We start from the raw sequence: 22,665 nt of genomic DNA, 5'->3' as shown, positions 1-22,665 counted from the left end.
AGGAAATACCTGAATCACTAGAAACTGAAATGCATAGTTTCTGATCTTGAAGATCTTAGGGATTGCTCTCTACTGTGAGAAAATCTAGGTGGCATCACCATGAAAGTGATTATCTCAATGGGAACTTCTATGAATATGTGTCACTAATATTTTGGATCAGTAGACTACACTCAAAACTCAGCAAGCAGATCACAATAAAAGTTCACCTACCAAACACACACCAATGACTGGGTATTAAAACTCAGTTACTAAACTGTAGGAAAGGTTGATGCAACACTTTCAAAACAATGTAGTGACCAATAATAAATTAATAAGGCTAATACTGATCATGATATATCTATACGAGGAAGAAAATGTGCTTAAGGTTGAACATTGGAATCACATTATGCAAAAGAGAAAAAAAGATGATTTTGGAAGCATTCATTTTACCTCATATATTACTTTTGTTCAGGGCCTTACCTAAGGTGCCTGGAGAGGTTTTATATAGACGGTGACAGGTGAATTTAGTCTTAAGGGAAAGGTGTTCCAGGCAGCAGGAATAACATCCAAAGGTATTATTGTGACAAATATTGTGTGCTTGGAAATGTGGAAAGAGATACAAAAGTATATAATTTATGATAACAACAAATCTTTATAAGTAAATATGACAAACAACTGCATGCCCATAAATTTGACAACTTAGATTAAATAGACTAATTTCCTGAAAGATATAAATTGTTGAAGCTCACTAAAAAAGAAATAGGTAATCCAGGAATCTATTTTATAAAAAATTGAGTTGTAGTTAAAAACCCACCAACAAAGAAAACTACAAATCCAGATGGCATCGTTGGTAAATTCTAACAAACATTTAAAGAAGCAATAACACCAATTCTACACAATCTCTTCCCAAAAATCGAAGTGGAGGGATCACTTTCCAACCATTACATGAGGCCAGCATTATTTTGATATCAAAGCCAGGCAAAGACATATGAGAAAAGAAAGCTGGGCTGGGTGCGGTGGCTCACACCTGTAATCCCAGCGCTTTGGGAGGCCGAGGCGGGTGGATCACGAAGTCAGGATATCGAGACCATCCTGGCTAACACAGTAAAATCCCATCTCTACTAAAAATACAAAAAATTAGCCGGGCGTGGTGGTGGGTGCCTACAGTTACTCAGGAAGCTGAGGCAGGAGAAGAGCGTGAACCCGGGAGGCGGAGCTTGCAGTGAGCCGAGATTGCGCCACCGCACTCCAGCCTGGGCCACAGAGCGAGACTCCGTCTCAAAAAAAAAAAAAAGAAAGAAAGAAAGCTGTAGACCACTATCTCTCATGAACATATACGTAAAAATCAAGTAAGAAAGCTGTAGACCAATATCTCTCATGAACATAGACGTAAGAATCAAGTAACGATTATCCTTAGAATACAGGCTGGTTCGACATCTTAAAAATCAATGTAATTTGCTATATCAACAGAGTAAAGAAAAAAAACTATATTACAATCTCAATAAATCCTGAAAATTATTTGATAAGTTTCAATATTCATTCCTGGAAAAATAGTCTCAGAAAATTAGGAATAAAAGGGAACTTCCTTAGCATGATGAAGACATTTGCAAAATCTTGATCCATTATGTTTAGTGGCATACAGATTGGAAAGCAAGAAAAAAACTCTCTATATTCATAGATGACATGATTTATACTTAGAAAATCCTAATAAATCTACAAAAATTACTAGAACTAAAAGGTGAATTTAGTAGGATCATAGGGCCAAGCAAATATATAAAAAATAAATTATGTTTTTATATACTATCAGTGAACAACTAGAAATAAAAATCAAACAAAAACAGTATAATTTACAATAGCATCAAATGACATGAAGTGCTTAGGTATGTATAGATCTAACAAAAATGTGCAGGCTTTGTATGTGGAAAATTATAAAACAATGTTGACAGAAATCAGATACCTAAATAAATGGAATGGTATATTGTGTTCATGGATAATGTTAAGATATCAATTTTCTCCAAATCAATCCATAGATTGAAAATATTCTCAAGGAGAACACACAATTTTTCTTCTAAAATTTATATGGTAAAACAAATGACCTAGAATAGCCAAAACAATTTTGAGAAAGAAGTACAAAGTTGGACAATTTATAGTACCTGATGTTACGACTTAAAATAAAGCTACAATAGTTAAAATAGTGTGGTATATGTGAAATATAGGAAAATAGATCATTGTAACATAATAGAGAGTCTAGAAATACACCCACATATTTAATTTTTGACAAAGTTGCTAAGGCAATTTCAACAGAAAGATAAGTCTTTTCAACAAATGCCGATAAAACATAAAGCAATTGGACATCCATATGCAAAAAAACAAACAAACAAACCAACATAACAAACATCTACCTGCACTTCATACCTTGCACAAAATTTAGCTCCCCATGGATCACAGACCTAAATGCAAAACCTAACATTATCAAACTTGTAGAACAGAAGCAGGCAAACTTTTTCTGCAAAGAGCTAGAGAGTAAATATTTTAGTCTTTATGGGCTACATTTATGGTCTCTGTCACATATTCTTTTTTTAACAACCCTCTAAAAGTGTAAAAACCATTCTTAGCATGTTGGCAGCACAAAAAGAGGCCTATAGGTCATATTTAGCCCATGGGAAGTACTTTGTCATCCCTTGTTTTAGATGAAAAAACATAAGAGAAAACTCTGTGATCAGATATTAGGCAAAAACTTGTTAGAATACCAAAAAGACAGTTCATAAAAGAAAAATGGGATATATTGGACTTTATTAAAATTAACTGTATTTTCATATCATATATCTGAAAAAGGACTTATAACCAGATTATATAATGAACTCTCAAAACTCAATAAGGAAACAAACAGCCAAATTTTAAAATATAGTTGGAAAAATGAGCAAACAATTTGAGTAGATACCTCACCAAAGAAGACACCTGAATGGCAAATAAGCACATGTAAAGATGCTGAGTATAATTTATCATCTGGGAAATGCAAGTTAAAACCACATTGAGATACCACTTCATAAATATTAGAATTGGCCTTTTTTCAAAAAGGATAACTGACAAAAACTGCTGCTAAGGATGCAAAGTAACTCGAACTCTCATACATTGCTAGTTAATATGCAAAATGGTGCAGCCACTTTGAAAAACAGTTTGACAATTTCTTATATAGTTAAACATTGTCTTTGCACATGACACAACAATTTTACTCCCATAAAAAATGTGTAGCTTCACATAGAAACCTGTAGAACAGTGTTAACAGTAGCTTAGTGCATAATCACCAATAATTGTAAACACCCCAAATGTACCTCAAATGGCAAAAAGATTAACAAAATGTGCATATTCATCTGATAGACTAATACCCAGCAGCAAAAAGCAACTACTGATACACATAATAACATGGATGAATCTCAAATGCATTGTATTAATTGAAAGAAGACATATTCAAAAGGCTACATACTATTTGATTGCATTTGTATGACATTCTGGGAAAGAAAAATCTGTGAGACATAAAATAGATCAGTGGTTGCCAGGTAATTGGGATGTGGGGATGAGCTGACCACAGCACACAGGGGCTTTTTTGGGTTTACGAAAATGTTCTATGTCTTGATTTTAGTGGTGGTTATATGACTATATACCTTTGTGAAAACTCATCAAAGTGTACACTAAAAAGGCGGAATTTTAGTACATGTAAAAATTGTTTAAAGTGAGAGTGACAGAGGGACAGTCAGAAGATGGAGAGATGGACAGTGAAGTTTCTAATGTCAAAGAGATGTTTTACTAATGATGGGAGAAGCTTGAACATGTTTATAAGCCATGGCCCTGAGTTAGTAAAAAGGAAAATGTTGAAGGTTATCTATCTTAAAATATAGGTAACTTGAAAATATATTTTAAACTTATGAATATATAACTGTCCACAATGAGTTACAAGTAGAAGGAATATGTGGTTTGTAATCTTTTGTACTTTTTTGTGAAGTTGATTTAAGTATTGAAGTAGTGATCAGCGTATGTTAAAATATAAGGTTGTAACTATTAATGAATTCCCTGTCCTCTGCTCTGGATACTTATGTGTACTTTTCTTGCTGAATGAATGCCCAATTTTTCAAGATTCTTGCTTAATATGATATGGTTCCCAAGGACTAGTGACTCAGGTGTTGCTTTTAATATTTAAACTGTATTTGTTTCTTAAAGGTGATGTTGGACCAAATGGACAACCTGGACCAATGGGACCTCCTGGGCTGCCAGGAATAGGTGTTCAGGGACCACCAGGACCACCAGGGATTCCTGGGCCAATAGGTCAACCTGGTAAGATTAGAGTAAATGTGCATTTTGTAGCACTCATAATATATACATTGGTTAGCTCACCAATAAAGTGAAACCTACAAAACGGTCTTCCAGAAACAGCGCTTAAGAAGCAATGTATCTATGTGTATGATTTTATAAAAGTGGAAAAGTACAGGACACAGCATAAAAGCTACTTTAATCCCTGATGTTTGCCCTCTGAGTTCATCTAAAATTGATGATTTCCAATAATGCAATTGCAGTGTGTTATTATTGATATGTAATTGTTGAGCTAGACATAGTCTTGGAAGCAGAGGCCTAGAAACTTCTTGTGCTGATCATTTCAGATCTGAGTAGCTGTGCAGCATTAATAGACCCTTGTGGAACCTCTTAACATTTCTTAGCACATGAGAACTAGAATTAGAGTTCTGCAAAACTTTCTGTAAAAATATATTTTAGGCGTTCTCATTTTATTTTTTTTCAATAAGTAAGTTGAGATTTTTTCCCTTTTTTGCCCCCAAAATAGCAATCATCTTGCAATCCATCAGCACTCCAAATCTTTACTTTTAATATTTTATATTGGATACTCAAAAAGGTCCTTTGTCAACACGTAACCTAATGGGTTTGCCTCTATAGATAGGAAATCATATGGTTCCTCTAAGTTTGTGTGAAAGCATATTGAGTTTCTGGATTCTGAGCTGTCTGGTGATGTGAATTCTCATTATCTTAATCTAGGTAGGTACAGTAAAGGCCACCTTGGGGCCATCATTATGTTATTGCAAAGCACCATAATAATTTATGAAATTAAAACAAATATGAAATATTTAATTGTTCCTTAATTCACATGAATACATCTGAAGGCTTAAATACAGAGTTCAGATGTGCATACACTTATTTGAAGCAATGGCTATATATTTCCTGACCTTAAATGACAGTAGATATTTTGTTATTATTCTAAAAATTTAGAAACTCGGGTTAACAATATAAAAAGCCTATAAATGTTACTTTCATTTATGTACTATTTTACAGTTGATTACATGGCACATTATACCCTTTTATGTTCCCTGACATGTCACTACTGATTTAAAACTAACAAAACTTAGAGTGTTGCTTTGAACCAGGCTGTTACAAAATAGCTGCTTTATCAGTTATGGAAAAAACATTCTGTCCAACTAGCATAGCAGAGGGATCTTCAGGAAAAAGCACTTATTTTTAGGTTTGGCTACTAAAGGTTTGACCTGCTGTTTTTTGTTTGTTTGTTTGTTTTCTTTTGAGACAGAGTTTCACTCTTGTTGCCCAGGCTGGAGTGCAATGGTGCGATCTCAGCTCACTACAACCTCCACCTCCCGGGCTCAAACGATTCTCCTGACTCAGCCTCCCGAGTAGCCAGGATTACATGCATGCACCACCACGCCCGACTAATTTTTGTATTTTTAGTAGAGACAGGATTTCACCATGTTGACCAGGCTGGTCTCGAACACCTGATCTCGGGTGATTTGCCCATCTCGGCCTCCCAAAGTGCTGGGATTACAAGTGTGAGCCACTGCGCCCAGCCCCTGCTGTTTCACAGAGGTGGATAAAATGAACTTATCACTTCTAATACGGTGTTTTGTCATTTGTTTCAGTTCCAAAAAGTGCAGGAGCCTTTAGAAGCATTTTGAATTCTTAAGTCACAGCTGAGTGAGAATAAAAAGAGGAACACCATTAATATGAATCTAAACAAAATACAAATATGTTAACACGTGTCACACTTTTTCAGATTTACCAGATACTCTGTAATGTTTTATTAATCTAATGTTCTCTCTCTATCCCTCTGTTATATCATATATCTGACAGAGGACTTATAACCAGATATAAATATAATATATAGATAAATATAATATAGATATAAATATGAATATAGATATAAATATAATGTAGATATAGATATATTGATTTATAAAGTATAAATAGGATGGGCAGGAAGAAAAGTAATAATGCTGAATTTAACTTCATCTATTTGTGAATATATGTATAGCCATAGAATTAAAGATATTAATATGGTTCAACAAATAAATGAAATTAACAGGAACTAGCATGAAAATTTATTGAATTCACTCTTAATATAGAAATGTTCTCAAATCACAGTACTTTTCATTTTACTATGAGATGGACCACATTTCATATTTATACAAGGCACATATACTCACTTTTTAAGTAAATTTTACTTATATCACCAAAGTAGAATATTATCCTAGTTCATTTAAAAAAATCCTGATTTATGTCCATAAATCTCAATAACAAGGTAATCAGAAAAATTATTACTTATATCTTGACAAACCTACTTATGTTTCATAGCTGAAACTCTAACTATCAATGTTTTTGTAATAAGCTTATTTAATATACTTGTATTTCAATTTGCAATAGGAAAAATGCAAAATATTATATACTTTTATCTCTCTATTGTAGAATGTTTGCATTATGCTTTTCAGGCTTTCCTTTGGACTCCAGTTTTCTATTATTTAATTAAGCTTTTACTATTTGCCTTTCTCTTTTCCAAACCAGGCTATACAATTTAACACGTTTATAAGTTAAGGTCCCCTTGAATATCAATTTTGCATTCCATAGCAGGGAAATAAAAGAAAAATTGCCAAAGGACTAGAAACAAAATATTTTTCATCTCATGACCTACTAACCCAGGCAGAAATGGAGGTTGTTGATTCTTGTTATTTTCTTTGGCCATTACCTACACAATTACTGTCTTACTGAATTTTTTTAGAGATCGGTTAAATATACTCTATTTCTTTTTTTTTTTTTTTTTTTGAGACGGAGTCTCGCTGTGTCGCCCAGGCTGGAGTGCAGTGGCTGGATCTCAGCTCATTGCAAGCTCCGCCTCCCGGGTTTTTACGCCATTCTCCTGCCTCAGCCTCCCGAGTAGCTGGGACTACAGGCGCCCACCACCTCGCCCGGCTAGTTTTTTGTATTTTTTAGTAGAGACGGGGTTTCACCGTGTTAGCCAGGATGGTCTCGAACTCCTGACCTCGTGATCCGCCCATCTCGGCCTCCCAAAGTGCTGGGATTACAGGCTTGAGCCACCGCGCCCGGCCTAAATATACTCTATTTCATGTTCACAGATCATATCATAACCAGAATCAAACGTGTTATAGTGCCTGTCCAGTCTCAGGACAAAGCGTATGGCTAAATCAGCTAAGGAGGAAAAAAAAAATTCATCACCACTAATGTGAATCAAAACAACAACAGCAAAACCCTAGGAATTGTTTATGAATTATTCATGTCATTTTCATAGATGAAGGAGAAAATAGTTTTCTAACACTTTAAGAGGCTACAAAACCCTTGGGTAGGGGGAGGGAATGTGTATGTGTATGTATGGAAAGTTCTCACGCATAATACGTGTTTTTGAAATTTTCCTTTTTTAATAAACTGGTTCCATTTGGCTGCCAATAAATTTAGAACATCAATATATCCCTATATCACATCTGTAGACATATCCATATAATTCTTGTTATTGTGGGGAAATTTAGCAGAACTTTGGGATTTATATTGACTTCTTCATCCTGCATCTTACCAGGATGTGTATTCCTGACAGTATTCATGGAAAAATCCATGCTATGGAAGGAAGTATAGTATAATGTCTGCTATTACTACTACTAATGATAACGATGAAGAAAGAAATCCTTGCCTAGTGCATGCAAGCTGTTTTTCCATAATCATAGGCTAGTAATTATTGATTTATCTATACCCAACTTGTTGTAGTATAAAATTAAATTAATTTTTAAATTTGAACTAAACTTTAGGAGCTTAAATTCCAAAATGATTATTTAAATCATTAAGTCAGAGATAAACAATTGAAAAGCTGACCTTTACCAAAAGGTAATACTTTTGTGAATGTAAATATTTTATTGGCATTATTGACAAATACATTTCATTTATAGAATATGCTATATGAACATCTAAGCAAATGCCTAAAATAAGTTTTTTCACTCATTTCTAATATAAGATAACAGTGAATCAATGTCTAATAACTTCTGTTTGTAGAGTTTTATGTTCTAATCTTTAAATGCTTAGTTGTTTTTCCCCTAACCTAACGAATCTTTTTGCAACTTACTTCTGCTTGGGGGCTCAACTTGCTGCTGAACTGTAATTCCCTGCCTCTTGAACATCAGGTCTACCAGGTACTGTAGTTCTTCCTCAAAAGCCATATCTTAAAGTAAAGCTTTAAACATGGAAAACAAACATTTGTCCAGATTTAAGTCTTTGGTTTATTTTCCTTATTTTATAGAACTGCTCTCTTGGAGCATGTTTCAAAAGATAAATTATTTATATTGAAAACCCAGCTATTAAAAATCTTTGTGAGCTATAATATAACAATAGATAATGATCCATATAAAGCTATAATCGTGTTCACTGTTAGGCATCATATCATCTTTCACAAATATATCAAATATCTCATTTTTATAGTCTTTTGCTATAAAATGGCAGCATTGGAACCATCACTACTTTGCCAACTGAGTGTAATTCTCTAATCTTCAAAGTGGATTTTGTCAGTTTAGGGCCATGCTGAAATATGACATAAAACAGATCTTAAAACCCTAGCATCTTACTCTCTACAAAAATAATCACCAGTGAGTCTTCAACAATAAATTTAGGTCTTATTGTTGAAAGGACACTTGGAGTGATCATCTGGCTCAACCCCTAGTTTCCAATTGGTTATGGCATAATCCCCATTTAGCAGATGAGGATCAATGTTAAGTGACTCATGTAAGTTGCACAGCTGGTAGGCTTTGGAGTGTGAACTTAATTCTTTTCCCATAAACACATTCTTTTTTAACCACCTTGCTTTTTGGGGAGAATCAACCTTACAGAAACTTACTAAGGTTAAATATTTTTTGCTGTGTCATTTTTTTTTCTGTAAAGTCTTGGTTGGAGAAACAAAAGATGACAAAAAATACTAATAGTAATGTATTATTAATGTATTTTTAAAACGATGTGCAAAACAAAGGTAAAATATGATTTAAAAGTTCAATTTAAGTGACTTATTCAGTAATCAATAATTTTGGGAGCTCATAGAAATGTGTACTAATAATTTATAATACATTAGAGCAATGCAAATTTAAGTGTGGTCAATAGACCAGTGTCGTCGAATAACTGTTATCAGTCTACAATAGGATTAATATAAACGTTGAGAACAAGCATTTAGAAATTTTTATAGCAATTTGAATAGTGTAATTGTATCTGTTGAATATAATAACTAAAAAGGTAGGCTTTTATTTTGCATCTTTGGCTTTTTATTTCAGTTTTAGTAATTTTTATTGTATTTTATAAAAATATTAGTCCGTGATTAACTAGGAATTAAGAAAAGATTGGCCTTTCGCCAGAAATAATTTGAGAAGCACTGTCTTAGAGCAATCTGCTTGAAAATCCTAAAGCTTGATTGTTCAGTTATTTTGTGTGCATGATGTCAAAAGTATCTCTAACTCACTCTTAGGTCTGTTATACACAGGGTTCTATCACTTGTTTACTAGAAATGTAACCAGATACATCTTTTAAAACTACTTCAGTACTGATTAATATTGATATTGTATTAACTAGGTTTACATGGAATACCAGGAGAGAAGGGGGATCCAGGACCTCCTGGACTTGATGTTCCAGGACCCCCAGGTGAAAGAGGCAGTCCAGGGATCCCTGGAGCACCTGGTTCTATAGGACCTCCAGGATCACCAGGGCTTCCAGGAAAAGCAGGTGCCTCTGGATTTCCAGGTAATTTGTTTAAAGTTTTCTCTGATTTGGATTAAGGAAATTAAAACTAATACGACTCTGGCAGATAATTCCCATGTTACACTTTTCTAGATTGATGTGATCCCTTAAGGAAGAGTATTAAATATCTATGACTGCAGGAAGCTCACTTTGCTATTTTCACTGCACATTTTCCTCTGTGAGAGTTCCAGTTATAGATTACTGTATAACAAACAACCCCAAAAGTTAATGGTTTTAACCAACCTTTTAATTTTGCTGAAGATTTTGCAGCTCTAGAATTAAGGGATGACTTGATTGGGTCATTTATCTCTAACTCACATGGCCCCAGCTGGAGAGTTTGGGGCTGAAAGGTCTACTTCTAAGATGGCATTTCTCTGACATCTGGGTGTTCATTAGCTCACATGTCATCTCATCATCCATGGTACCTCTTCACATGGCTTAGGCTCCTCACATTATGGTAGTATAAGGCTGGTTGCTCCCCTTCCATGGCAGCTGGCTTCCAACAGAGAGAATTCCACAAGAGAAAGTGAGTGTTTCAGAAACTACAGGTAGAAGCGGCAAGATTTCTTTTCTTTCGCTCTCTCTCTTTCTCCCATTCTTTCTTTTTTTGAGAGGGAGTCTCGCACTGTCGCCCAGGCTGGAGTGCAGTGGCCGGATCTCAGCTCACTGCAAGCTCCGCCTCCCGGGTTTTGCGGCATTCTCCTGCCTCAGCCTCCCTATAGCTGGGACTACAGGCGCCCGCTACCTCGCCCGGCTATTTTTTTTGTATTTTTTAGTAGAGACGGGGTTTCACTGTGTTAGCCAGGATGGTCTCGATCTCCTGACCTCGTGATCCGCCCGTCTCGGCCTCCCAAAGTGCTGGGATTACAGGCTTGAGCCACCGCGCCCGGCTCTTTCTTTTTCTCTTTCTTTCTTTCCTTTCTTTCTCTTTCTTTCTTTCTTTCTTCCTTCCTTCTTTCCTTCTCTTTCTTTCTTTCCTTTCTTTCTTTCTTTCTCTTTCTTTTTTTCTCTCTCTCTCTCCCTTCACTTCTTTTCTTTCTTTTTTTCTTTCTTTTTCTTTCTTTCTTTCTCTCTTTCTTTCTTTCTTTCTCTTTCCTTTCTTTCTTTTTCCTTTCTTTCTTTCTCTCTCTCTCTTTCTTTCTTTCTTTCTTTCTTTCTTTCTTTCTTTCTTTCTTTCTTTCCTTTTTCTCTTTTCTTCTTTCTTTCCTCTTTCTTTCTCTCCTTCCTTCCTTCCTTCTTTCTTTTTTTTTTTTGAGACAGGGTCTCACTCTGTCACCCAGACTGGAGTGCAGTTGGACATGATCACAGCTCACTGCAGCCTCAAACCCCTGGGCTCAAGCCATCTTCTTGCCTCAGTAGGAAGTAGTCCGAAGTAGCTGGGACTACAGGCACATACCACCACACCCAACTATTTTTTTTTTTTCTTTGTAGTAATGGAGTCTCATTATGTTGCCCAGGCTGCCCTCAAACTCCTGGCCTCGAGCAATCCTCCGAACTCAACCTCCCAAAGTGCTAGGATTATAGGCATGAGCCACCGTGACTGGCCTGCAAGACTTCTTTTAATCTAGGCTTGGGAGTCACACAATGTCATTTAGAAAAGTGTGAGGTACAGAATCAACCCTAGTTCCAAGTGAGGGGTTTATACTAGATTGCATATACTGGGACATATGGTTCACTGGGGAGCCATCTTTAGAGATTAGCTACCAGAGTGAGTCTCCTTATTCATGAGTATCAGCAGTAGTAGGCACGAAGGTCAAAAAGTCTAAAACTTAACAGTGCCTTATCTCCAACCCTCAACAGTTTTCTAGTTGACATCTTAAAACTTACTTTTTATGTTCCCTCAGTCAAAGAAAGGCAAACATTACTTATTGATATTCTTCAAAGGTACCAAAGGTGAAATGGGTATGATGGGACCTCCAGGCCCACCAGGACCTTTGGGAATTCCTGGCAGGAGTGGTGTACCTGGTCTTAAAGGTAATAATCAGGGTTTGCTGCCAGATGTATATGAGAGGGAAAATTAAACATAGCTATATGTCAGTACAGAATATTTTTGTTGACTGTTTTAAAATGATCAATGCTTACTTGTGTTTCTATGTAACATGGCATTTAAATAGGTCTTGTTTTCAATTTGGTTGCATGCTTAGTTTGGATACCATGATACATGGTAAATGCTTAGCTCAAAATAACAAAATATAAGGATTAAACATTAATTTTTGTTGTTGTTGTTGTTGAGATGGAGTCTTGCTCTGTCGCCCAGGCTAGAGTGCAATGGTGTGATCTCAGCTCACTCCAAATTCCACTTCCCGGGTTCACACTATTCTCCTGCCTCAGCCTCCCCAGTAGCTGGGACTACAGGTGCCTGCCACCACGCCCGGCTAATTTTTTTTTTTTTTTGTATTTTTGATAGAGACGAGTTTTCACCATGTTAGCAAAGATGGTCTCGATCTTCTGACCTTGTGATCCGCCCTCCTTGGCCTCCCAAAATGCTGGGATTACAGGCATGAGCCACCGTGCCCAGCCAGATTAAGCATTATTTTTTTATATTCAGCCTCTATCGTTGTCAAGGAGTTCCAGAAGGAGGGATTGTTATCTGAGTGTAAAAATGTGTATGCACTCAAGTAATTCATAGAGTACATCCAAGGTGCATAAATGTTTTGAGTGGCCAGTGGCCTACTCAACTGTGAAACATATGAATAATCTTTATATGCATTAATCTTGGATGGATAAAATGGATATATTGTGTTTTCACACACATTGATTTTAGGTGATGATGGCTTGCAGGGTCAGCCAGGACTTCCTGGCCCTGCAGGAGAAAAAGGTAGTAAAGGAGAGCCTGGCCTTCCAGGCCCTCCTGGACCAATGGATCCAAATCTTCTGGGCTCAAAAGGAGAGAAGGGGGAACCTGGCTTACCAGGTGAGTGAATGAATTTATTTATGAATATTTTTCCTGGTGTATCTGAAGTTTAATTTTTAAATAGCATGGAAAGTGACTTATAATACAGAATTCACCAACAAAGGCACTTAAATGCATCAAATTTTGGTAATAAATATTAATTTTCACTTCATTGATACTATTTCACCAATCAACTTTTGTTTGAGTATTTTCTTTGTAGTTTCCCTATCACGAGCTTTACCTAACCACTAGTGAGGTTTTAAAATAGACTTAGGCAGCTAACTACTAGCTTTCTAAAAAGTAATACAAGAAAAGGATATATAGCCACAATCACTTGAAAAACAAATTTCAGTGTTTAGGAAATTTGCTAGTCCTTTCATTTTTTTCTTCTTAAAACCAGATGAGGATGAATGGTACATTGTTGTACCACAGTATTTTGATATCCGTATCATACTTGGCTTTCAAATACAGTTCACTGTTATTCTATGTTGGCAGAATAAACAAGTATTGGACTATGAACAGCCAAGCTCAGCCCTGCGGGAAGTCAGTGAAAGTAGATCTAGGGAACAATTGTGTCCATATAGTTATTTTATTAGAAACAAATACAGTGTAAAATATAATGTGGGACTTTCAATTTTTGTTTTTAAAAAAACCTTTTCCTTTTTATAGAAGTCGTAAAATATGGATAAGCATAAATCATTATATAAAGCACTTAGCACCCAATCTATATAGAATAGCCTTTCAAGCAATATGGAATGTTAAAACTAGCTATATCTGTGTATCTGCAGCTTATAGTAAAGTTTGTGGCTCTTTTTATGTTCTATCCATCAATATTGTCAGTTCATGTGTATGTGTATGTGAGTGTACGCAGATGTTATCAGTTTCCCTATGAGCAGGATTTGTTGGGATTTTTCCTCAAAAAAGAATTAAAAATATTAATGCAGTGTTGTATGTAGTCAAGAAAGAGGCAGGGTCACCTAATTTTTTATGGTTGTTAAAATGAAATGACTTTCTTAGCTTACCCCTTGCAAGGCTTCTTTTCTGTTTCAATTATGCTTCCTGTATAATAGGGGCAGTAAACTATACTTGACCTCTACTATAGGCTTATTAAATATAGTCGGAATCTAAGAGATAACCTAGAGATTATCTGTCCTTATTCCTTATTTCTTCATTTCCATTGTAAGAAAATGAGGCCCAACCTGTTGTTGGGTGGGGGGAGGGGGGAGGGATAGCATTAGGAGATATACCTAATGTAAATGATGAGTTAATGGGTGCAGCACACCAACATGGCACATGTATACATATGTAACAAACCTGCACGTTGTGCACATGTACCCTAGAACTTAAAGTATAATAAAAAAAAAAAAAAGAAAGAAAAGAAAAGAAAAGAAAATGAGGCCCAAAATAGGAAAGTTATTTCACTACTGAGTGCTCTGAATTTCTTGATGGTAGGTAACTAAAAAGTGAAGGATTTTAGTGTGAGTCCAGTGCTAACAGCTCATACTATATCATAATATCACCAGTTCCTCTAATTTACTTATAGTTTAACACTTGAGCAGCTTGCTTGGCCAAAGTTATTTCATGGATGAATAATATCATCCTAACTTGGCTCTTCTACTCATTCTTGGAAGGTATACCTGGAGTTTCAGGGCCAAAAGGTTATCAGGGCTTGCCTGGAGACCCAGGGCAACCTGGACTGAGTGGACAACCTGGATTACCAGGACCACCAGGTAAGTGTGATAGGCCATTTGTAGCAATTGCTTAGCTGACACTGAATTCTGGATAAATAATTATGTGTTTGTCATGTTTGAAGACGCTGTGGATTTGCTCATGGTAATAAGCTTGGGTAGCTACTGAAATATGGAGCTCACTTTTGGCAAAAATATTGCCCTTTGGCTCTAGTTTCAGCAGTCAAGATTTATAGGATATTTTGCCTTGATTATTCAGTTTCTTCTTTTTGTTGCAGCAGGGTATACACAGAATCAGAAGTGTGATCCAAATAAGGTGTTGTGTTTTGTTACATACATTGCAGAATATATAAATGAGACAATTATCTCATGAAGGCCTGAAGAATTCATCTTGTCCTGCTTTTTTTTCTTTTTGCCTTTGGACAAGTCAGTCATTAAACCATGTAAAACAGATGGCTATTGATTCTATTTTTTCCAATTTCTAGGCATGAAAATTTCACAAATTCTCTTGGTAGTCAGTTACAGCATTATTCCTAATAAAACTCTTTCTTGTTTCTTCTTCAGCCACTTTCTTTTAGTTTGTTTCCTAAGGAAATAAAGAGCAGCTGGTCCCCATTCTTACAAAGTCCCTTAAGTTCAGTTATTTGCTCTAGACTCCACACCACATGGCCTTGGTATAGTTGGAAAGAGAAACGCCCTTCCTAAACGCCCTTCCTATCTCTCCCTCACATCTTCTGCATTCTCTTTACCAAGTTGGAAGTCATTGTAAAGGAAAAAAATAAAATAAAGAAGGTTTAAGGCAATACTGTGGTCCTAGGAAAAAACCTAGATGACATCACAGAGCTCAAGCACTTATGTGCTAGGAAAAATGAACAAACAGAGCAGCCATGCCTGTTCAGGGTCACTACCCAGTATCTGTCCACCATCTCTAATCTCTCCTTGGCCTAATGTACTAAACTATATCATAACAGGTTACCACCTTTTCTCTTCCTGATCTCATATAATCAGGCTTTACATGAGAAGCCCATTTCTGAATCTTTTAAAAACAGACTTATTATATTGGATTTATCTGTGAAAATACATTAAGGGTAGTTGTACACATACAACAAATAGCACTTCAAGTGATTGGAATTGTTTTAGGGAAAGAAACAAGGTGTGCTGGTAACTTTTTAATTTTTTTTAAAGTTATATTAGGAGACCTCTATTACCATGGTTATATTGTAATATGTTCCCAAGGGGATGTTTTATGTTGGGTTCTATCTGTGGACCTTAATCATATATTAAAATTTAATCCATCTAATCCCATGTTTGTATTTTAATGACTACCCATTCCGTGAAACCAGACAACCCCAAAATTGCTGCATTGTCTTAATTTTACCAATTTGACTTTTCTAGGTCCCAAAGGTAACCCTGGTCTCCCTGGACAGCCAGGTCTTATAGGACCTCCTGGACTTAAAGGAACCATCGGCGATATGGGTTTTCCAGGTGAGTGATGAAAATCTTCCAAATATTTAGTCCCATTAATGAAAGGTGGTTCAATATGTCTTTTTTTGTCAGAAAAGAGACTGGTGTTGATAGAATCAGACTGAAACAATATCTGAGGTAATCAGTGGGTAGAGCTCTATTGTAACACAAAGATTTAAAATGGGAATTAAGGGACAAAATTGTAGAAACCTTAAAAGTTAGAATTCACAAACATCTTCTCTCCAGCTATACCCCTTTTTATTTAAACTTCCTTTAAAAGTAGGCTTTCACATAATTCTGTTTGTGAGTCTCATTATTATCTAACTCAGAGTTTGCAGAGCTTTTTAAAAATCTTTTTGCTTGGTCATATGCATCTTAGATAAGCCACAAGTAAAGCATATTTTATAAAATATTATATATTATCTATTTTCAACAGGGCCTCAGGGTGTGGAAGGGCCTCCTGGACCTCCTGGAGTTCCTGGACAGCCTGGCTCCCCAGGATTACCTGGACAGAAAGGAGACAAAGGTGATCCTGGTATTTCAAGCATTGGTCTTCCAGGTCTTCCTGGTCCAAAGGTAATCTTTGGCATATACTTTAGGCATATACTTGAGCAGATATGAAATTTTTTAATACTATACTTATTCCTAAGTTTTCATTAAACAAACTATAGAATGCCATATTATATTCTGGATAAGAGATTTATTCCTTTTCTTTTCTCTTAGTTGATAAGAAGATATGTTTTAGGGTTTGTGGCCAGTCCAAAGGAAAAACTTTCTGGTTTCTTTGTTTTTCTTTTATATTAATTTCTGGGTATACTTCAATAATCTCAGTGCCTAGTTTTGTCTGATCTTGTTAGTCCATCCCTTTTTAGTGATGGAGTTGTTGGCCTTTGTCCCAATATTATTAACTAATTTGAAAAGACTTATAAACAAAGTGACAGTTAATGATAATGTAGTAGTATTCTTAACTGCATGTCTGAGATAGTCCTTTGAATACAGTTTTACAATTCCCTCTGCTTCTCTCTTCAATGTGAAAACTTTGGTAGTGTTTCTCAAGTAATCAAATTTAGAATTTGTTTCAGAGTCACTGGACTCAACAGGAATTTATTTGACAATTGTTTAGTTCCATGTCAAAAGGTAGTAACTCCTTAATCATGTAGTCAGACCACAGACCTAAAGAGTATTAGAAAAGGAATTTTGGTACTCAGTTTTCATGAAAATAGTGAAAGTTCCCACTGATATAAGAATTTACTGAATTATATGTAAGATAATTTTTCTTTTAATATTATATAAAAATACTTTATTTTGATCATCTAATTGATCAGTGTCTTATAAAGAAATAATCAAGAGAAGTTTCTACATGTTCATTTCAGTTTAACAATGTAAAGTTTCTTGAAGTGAATTTTAATTTTCTCTGTTGTATTTTACCAGTGACATATGAATATATGATTTTACTAAAAATAATATAGACATATTGAGAGTAAGAGTGAAAATCTTCTTCATGCCCCATCCTCTTTTTACCATTCCTTTCCTCATAGAGGCCCACTGTCAATAGTTAATATATAAATTTGAATTCCTTGTTCTATACATTTATATATATGCATATAGAGTTTGGGGTTTTTTTCTACACATTGGATATATGTAGAATCATGGTGTGCATGTTATTCTATACCTTGCTTTATCACTTACCCCTTTTTATTTCTTTTTTCAATATATCTTAGACAATTTTCTTTGTCGTTGTACATTATATCTGTGGACATATATGTAGCTATTTATAATGTATAGTTTCATAAAAGTGAAATTGTTGGATCAAAGGATAAGTGCATTTAAATTTTTGGCTTTTTAAAACATTTATAATAATGTAACATATGAACTTGATTTTAAAATACAACCAGTATGAAAAGTTGTAAAATAAAAAGTCTGCTTTTTACATGTTCACAAACCCCAACTCCCCAGTTCTTCTTCTCCAGGGTAACCACTTTTAGTAGTTTCTCATGCATTCTTTAAGAAAAGTTTTCTAAATGCATTTATATGCATGCATATACAATATTTCATCAATTTTAATACTCATTTTTTACATCCAAAAAATATCTGATGTTGGAATGCATCTTATTATGATGGAAAGCATATTACAATTAAAATTGTAAGTATTTTTTCCAAATTATTGATACATGAAATAACGCTGGACCTTCCAAATGTAGATGTTTTCTCATATATTAATTTATACACACAAAATTATACTTTACATCTGCTCTGTACCTAGCTGTCATCACTTAGTAAATCTTGACAAACTTACTTTATCTGCCTATAAATGTATGCCTAATTATTTTTCATAATTATACAGTATTTTTCTGGGGGTTCACTATAAATAATTTAACTTATTTTGAATACTAAAATTATTTCTAGGTTCGTGATTACAAAAATATTTTGCACTGAAGATTCTTATCCATATTCTTACATACATATCTTAAGAATTTTTGGTAAATATTACGATACAATAAATTTGAGCAGTTGCTAGAACCCAGTATATATGTGCCTTTTCAATATCTATATTTACTGCCAAATTTTCCAATTAAGTAACTCTACACCTTTATACTTTCATGATTAGTATAAGAGATTTTTCTCCTCATTCTACAGATATTGGGTGTTACCAACTTAAAATTTTTACCAATCTAATGGGTGAAAAGTAGTGTATCATTATTGTTTATATTTGAATTTTCCTGATTACAAGTGGGGTTTCAGCTGTTTTTAACTCTTTTGTAAATTGTCTATTTATACTCTTTGCCTCACTTTTTTAGGAGAGGACTTGGTTATGTATTTCCTACTGATTTGTAAAAGTACATTATAAATAGTGAAGATGCATCCACTGTCTGTTATATTTGTTGCAAATATTTTCTCCCAGTCAGTTGTTTGTCTTATAGCATGTTTACAGTGCATTTCATTATGTAGATGTTTGAAATTTTTATGTAGGCAAATTATGTACTCATTTATTTATTCATTCACAATCTATTGAGTATGTATGATATACCAGGTACTGTTTTAGGTGCCGGAGATACAGCCTGAACAAAACAGACAAACTTTCACTGCCTTCATGGAGCTTATATTTAGTCAAGGAGTCATACAATAAACAAAATAAATAAGTCTGTATTATGTTAGAACATGATAAATCTCATGATGAAAAGTAAAGCAAGACTTGATGATAGGAATTTCTGGAAATTGTTGTATTTTGAAATAGGTTACTAAGGGAAGATCTCTCTGATAAGATAGAGCAATGACCTCACTGCAGTAAGAGACTAAGTCATACAAAAACCCTGAGGTGTGAGCATACCTGACATGTTTGAGAAACATAAATGAGGCCATTGTGTTAAACAGAATGAGTGTGGTGAAACTAAGCAGGAGATGAGATTAGATTGGTAATAGGGGAAAGATTATCTAGTGTCATATAGGTCATCATAGTAGGGGCTTTTTACTCCTGAGTGAATTGGGGAGCAAATGGAAAGAGTTAACATGATTGTACATTAATTTTAAGAACTATCACAACACTTGTTTTGGAAAGAGATCGTAGAGGAGCAAGGATGAAAGCAGGGAAACCAGTTATGATGATATTTAAATAATGCAGGCTAACAATGTTGATGGCTTAGATCAAGATAGTGGCAGGGGAATTGATAAGAAATGGACAGATTCTGAATATATTATATATGTCAAGCCAGGAAGATTTGTGTATTGAATATGAGAGAGAGGAATCAAGAATGACTCCAGTTTTTGTCCTAAGGAAATAGAATGCAGTTGCTATGTACTAAAATAGAAAAACTTTGAAAAAAGCGGGTTTAGTGAGAAAGATCAGGAGCATAGTTTTTATTTTATTTTTATTTATTTATTTATTTATTTATTTATTTATTTTATTATAGTTTAAGTTCTAGGGTTCATGTGCACAACGTGCAGGTTTGTTACATAGGTATACATGTGTCGTGTTGGTTTGCTGCACCCATTAACTCATCATTTACATTAGGTATTTCTCCTAATGCTACCCCTCCCCTATTCCCCCACCCCAGACAGGCCCCAGTGTGTGATGTTCCCCTTCCTGTGTCCAAGTCTTCTCATTGTTCAATTCCCACCTATGAGTGAGCGCATGTGGTGTTTGGTTTTCTGTCTTTGCGATAGTTTGCTCAGAATGATGGTTTCCAGCTGCATCCATGTCCCTACAAAGGACATGAACTCATCCTTTTTTATGGCTGCATAGTATTGCATGGTGTATATGTGCCATATTTTCTTAATCCAGTCTATCATTGATGGATATTTGGGTTGGTTCCAAGTCTTTGCTATTGTGAATAGTGCCGCAATAAACATACGTGTGCATGTGTCTTTATAGCAGCATGATTTATAATCCTTTGGGTATATACCAGGTAATGGGATGGCTGGGTCAAATGGTATTTCTAGTTCTAGATCCTTGAGGAATAGACCAATAATAGGCTCTGACATTAAGTCAATAATTAATAGCCTACCAACCAAAAAAAAGTCCAGGACCAGATGGTTTCACAACCGAATTCTACCAGAAGTACAAACAGGAGCTGGTACCATTCCTTCTGAAACTATTCCAATCAATAGAAAAAGGGGGAATCCTCCCAAACTCATTTTTTGAGGCCAACATCATCCTGATATAAAAGCCTGGCAGAGACACAACAAACAAAAGAGAATTTTAGACCAATATCCCTGATGAACATTGATGCGAAAATCCTCAGTAAAATACTGGCAAACCGAATCCAGCAGCACATCGAAAAGCTTATGCACCAAGATCAAGTTGGCTTCACCCCTGGGATGCAAGGCTGGTTCAACATACGCAAATAAATAAACGTAATCCATCATATAAACAGAACCAAAGACAAAAACCACATGATTATCTTAATAGATGCAGAAGAGGCCTTTGACAACATTCAACAGCCCTTCATGCTAAAAATGCCAATAAATTCGGTATTGATGGAATGTATCTCAAAATCATAAGAGCTATTTATGACAAATCCAGAGCCAATATCATACTGAATGGGCAAAAACTGTAAGAATTCCCTTTGAAAACTGGCACAAGACAGGGATGCCCTCTCTCACCACTCCTATTCAACATGGTGTTGGAAGTTCTGGCCAGGGCAATTAGGCAAGAGAAAGAAATAAAGGGTATTCAGTTAGGAAAAGAGGAAGTCAAATTGTTCCTGTTTGCAGATGACCTGATTGTTTATTTAGAAAACCCCATCATCTCGGCCCAAAATCTCCTTAATCTGATAAGCAACTTCAGCAAAGTCTCAGGATCATAGTTTTCTGATTGTTTATATTTTGTTGTTGAAACAGGAAATTCATCAATTGAGAGGGAGAGGGAGGAAGAGATAAGGAAGGTTTGAGGCCTGTCACATAGATTTTAGGATTTTTTGGAAAAAAAAAATCTTCTACTTATGAAGACTTCTACATCCTGAGATTAGAAAAATAGATTTATATATTTCTTACAGGATTTTCATGGTTTTATTCTATACATTTGCATTTTAATGCATCTGAATTTTTCTGTGTGTTGTGTCAGGTGAGAAACTAACTTTATTTTTTTTCCCTAATAAATATCCAGTTGACTGAGCCTCATTTGTTACAAACTCAATTCTTTACTCACTGGTATAAAATTCTATTTAAATTTTTTTTCCAAATTTGTTCATGAATTTTTTTTCTGGAATGAGTGAATTTTAACATTTTACGAATGGAACCAAAATTACCATAATAAATTGTCTCTAGATTTTTAATGGTTGGTAGCAGAAAAATATGGTTTAATTGGTAAATGTCCAAAGTATATTCAACTCTACAAGCAACAGGTTAGCTTTTAGTTTTTCTGTGTGACCTACAAGTATATTTCAGTAAGCAAATTTTACACTAAATTTGGAAACTTAACAAAGATGATATTGTAGAAATATTGTAAAGTAGGCTGTTGTTTCTTTCAGATGGTATTATTATACCTTAAAATAGTGACATGTTGAAAAAATAAGATTTTTTAGCTCAGTTCTATTAGGTACAGGTGATCTTTGCTTTGCACAGTTCTGATATGCACAAATTTCAGTTATCATTACTTAACACCAATCCACAACAGCATTGTTTAAATTTTAGTTGCTATGATATATTAGCTCTTCCATTTATAAATCATCATCTAAATAAGAGATGTGCATTACAATCAGTGGACAGTAATTTCACTTCTTTCAAATTCTGTCACTAATTAGTAACCATGCATCTGTTCAGTTCATGCACTGACAGTAAAGCATTTAGTTGTGTCACCTCCTTGTCTCCCAGTGGTAAACCACTGTGACATTTTACAAAAATGGATAATCAAAAGAGAAAATTAGCCAACAAAGAAGAAACTGCAGCAAAAAAAAAAAAAAAAAAAAAAAAAAAAAGGAAAGTGATAACACTGGAAGTAAGGTTTGAATCTAAAGTAAATGGAGTTATAGAAGAAATAGCCAACCATAGAAATGTAGACACTGCCACCATTTGAGAGGCTCTAGATATGCAGGAAGGAACTTAGTGAAGGCAAACTTATCAACATAAATTAGGAAAGGAGCACTG

The 22,665-nt window shown here is 35.0% G+C and overlaps 1 protein-coding gene across 4 annotated transcripts in view; it reads left to right on the top strand.

The window, feature by feature from the left end:
• COL4A5 (collagen type IV alpha 5 chain) overlaps nucleotides 1-22,665 on the top strand; it is a 270,185-nt gene that overhangs the window by 174,855 nt on the left and 72,665 nt on the right. For all 4 annotated transcript variants that reach the window (XM_031660975.1, XM_031660978.1, XM_031660977.1 and 1 more), the window contains exons 31-37: nucleotides 4,195-4,308; nucleotides 9,874-10,041; nucleotides 11,923-12,012; nucleotides 12,803-12,952; nucleotides 14,563-14,661; nucleotides 16,015-16,104; nucleotides 16,520-16,659. In XM_031660975.1, the coding sequence (XP_031516835.1) occupies nucleotides 4,195-4,308; nucleotides 9,874-10,041; nucleotides 11,923-12,012; nucleotides 12,803-12,952; nucleotides 14,563-14,661; nucleotides 16,015-16,104; nucleotides 16,520-16,659 (851 nt within the window). The remainder of the gene's footprint in view (nucleotides 1-4,194; nucleotides 4,309-9,873; nucleotides 10,042-11,922; nucleotides 12,013-12,802; nucleotides 12,953-14,562; nucleotides 14,662-16,014; nucleotides 16,105-16,519; nucleotides 16,660-22,665) is intronic.

This window comes from Papio anubis, chromosome X (assembly GCF_008728515.1).
Source record: "Papio anubis isolate 15944 chromosome X, Panubis1.0, whole genome shotgun sequence".
In the NCBI taxonomy this organism is placed as follows: domain Eukaryota; kingdom Metazoa; phylum Chordata; class Mammalia; order Primates; family Cercopithecidae; genus Papio; species Papio anubis.
The sequence above is the reverse complement of the archived record's forward strand: the minus strand, read 5'-3'. Positions and strand labels throughout refer to the sequence as shown.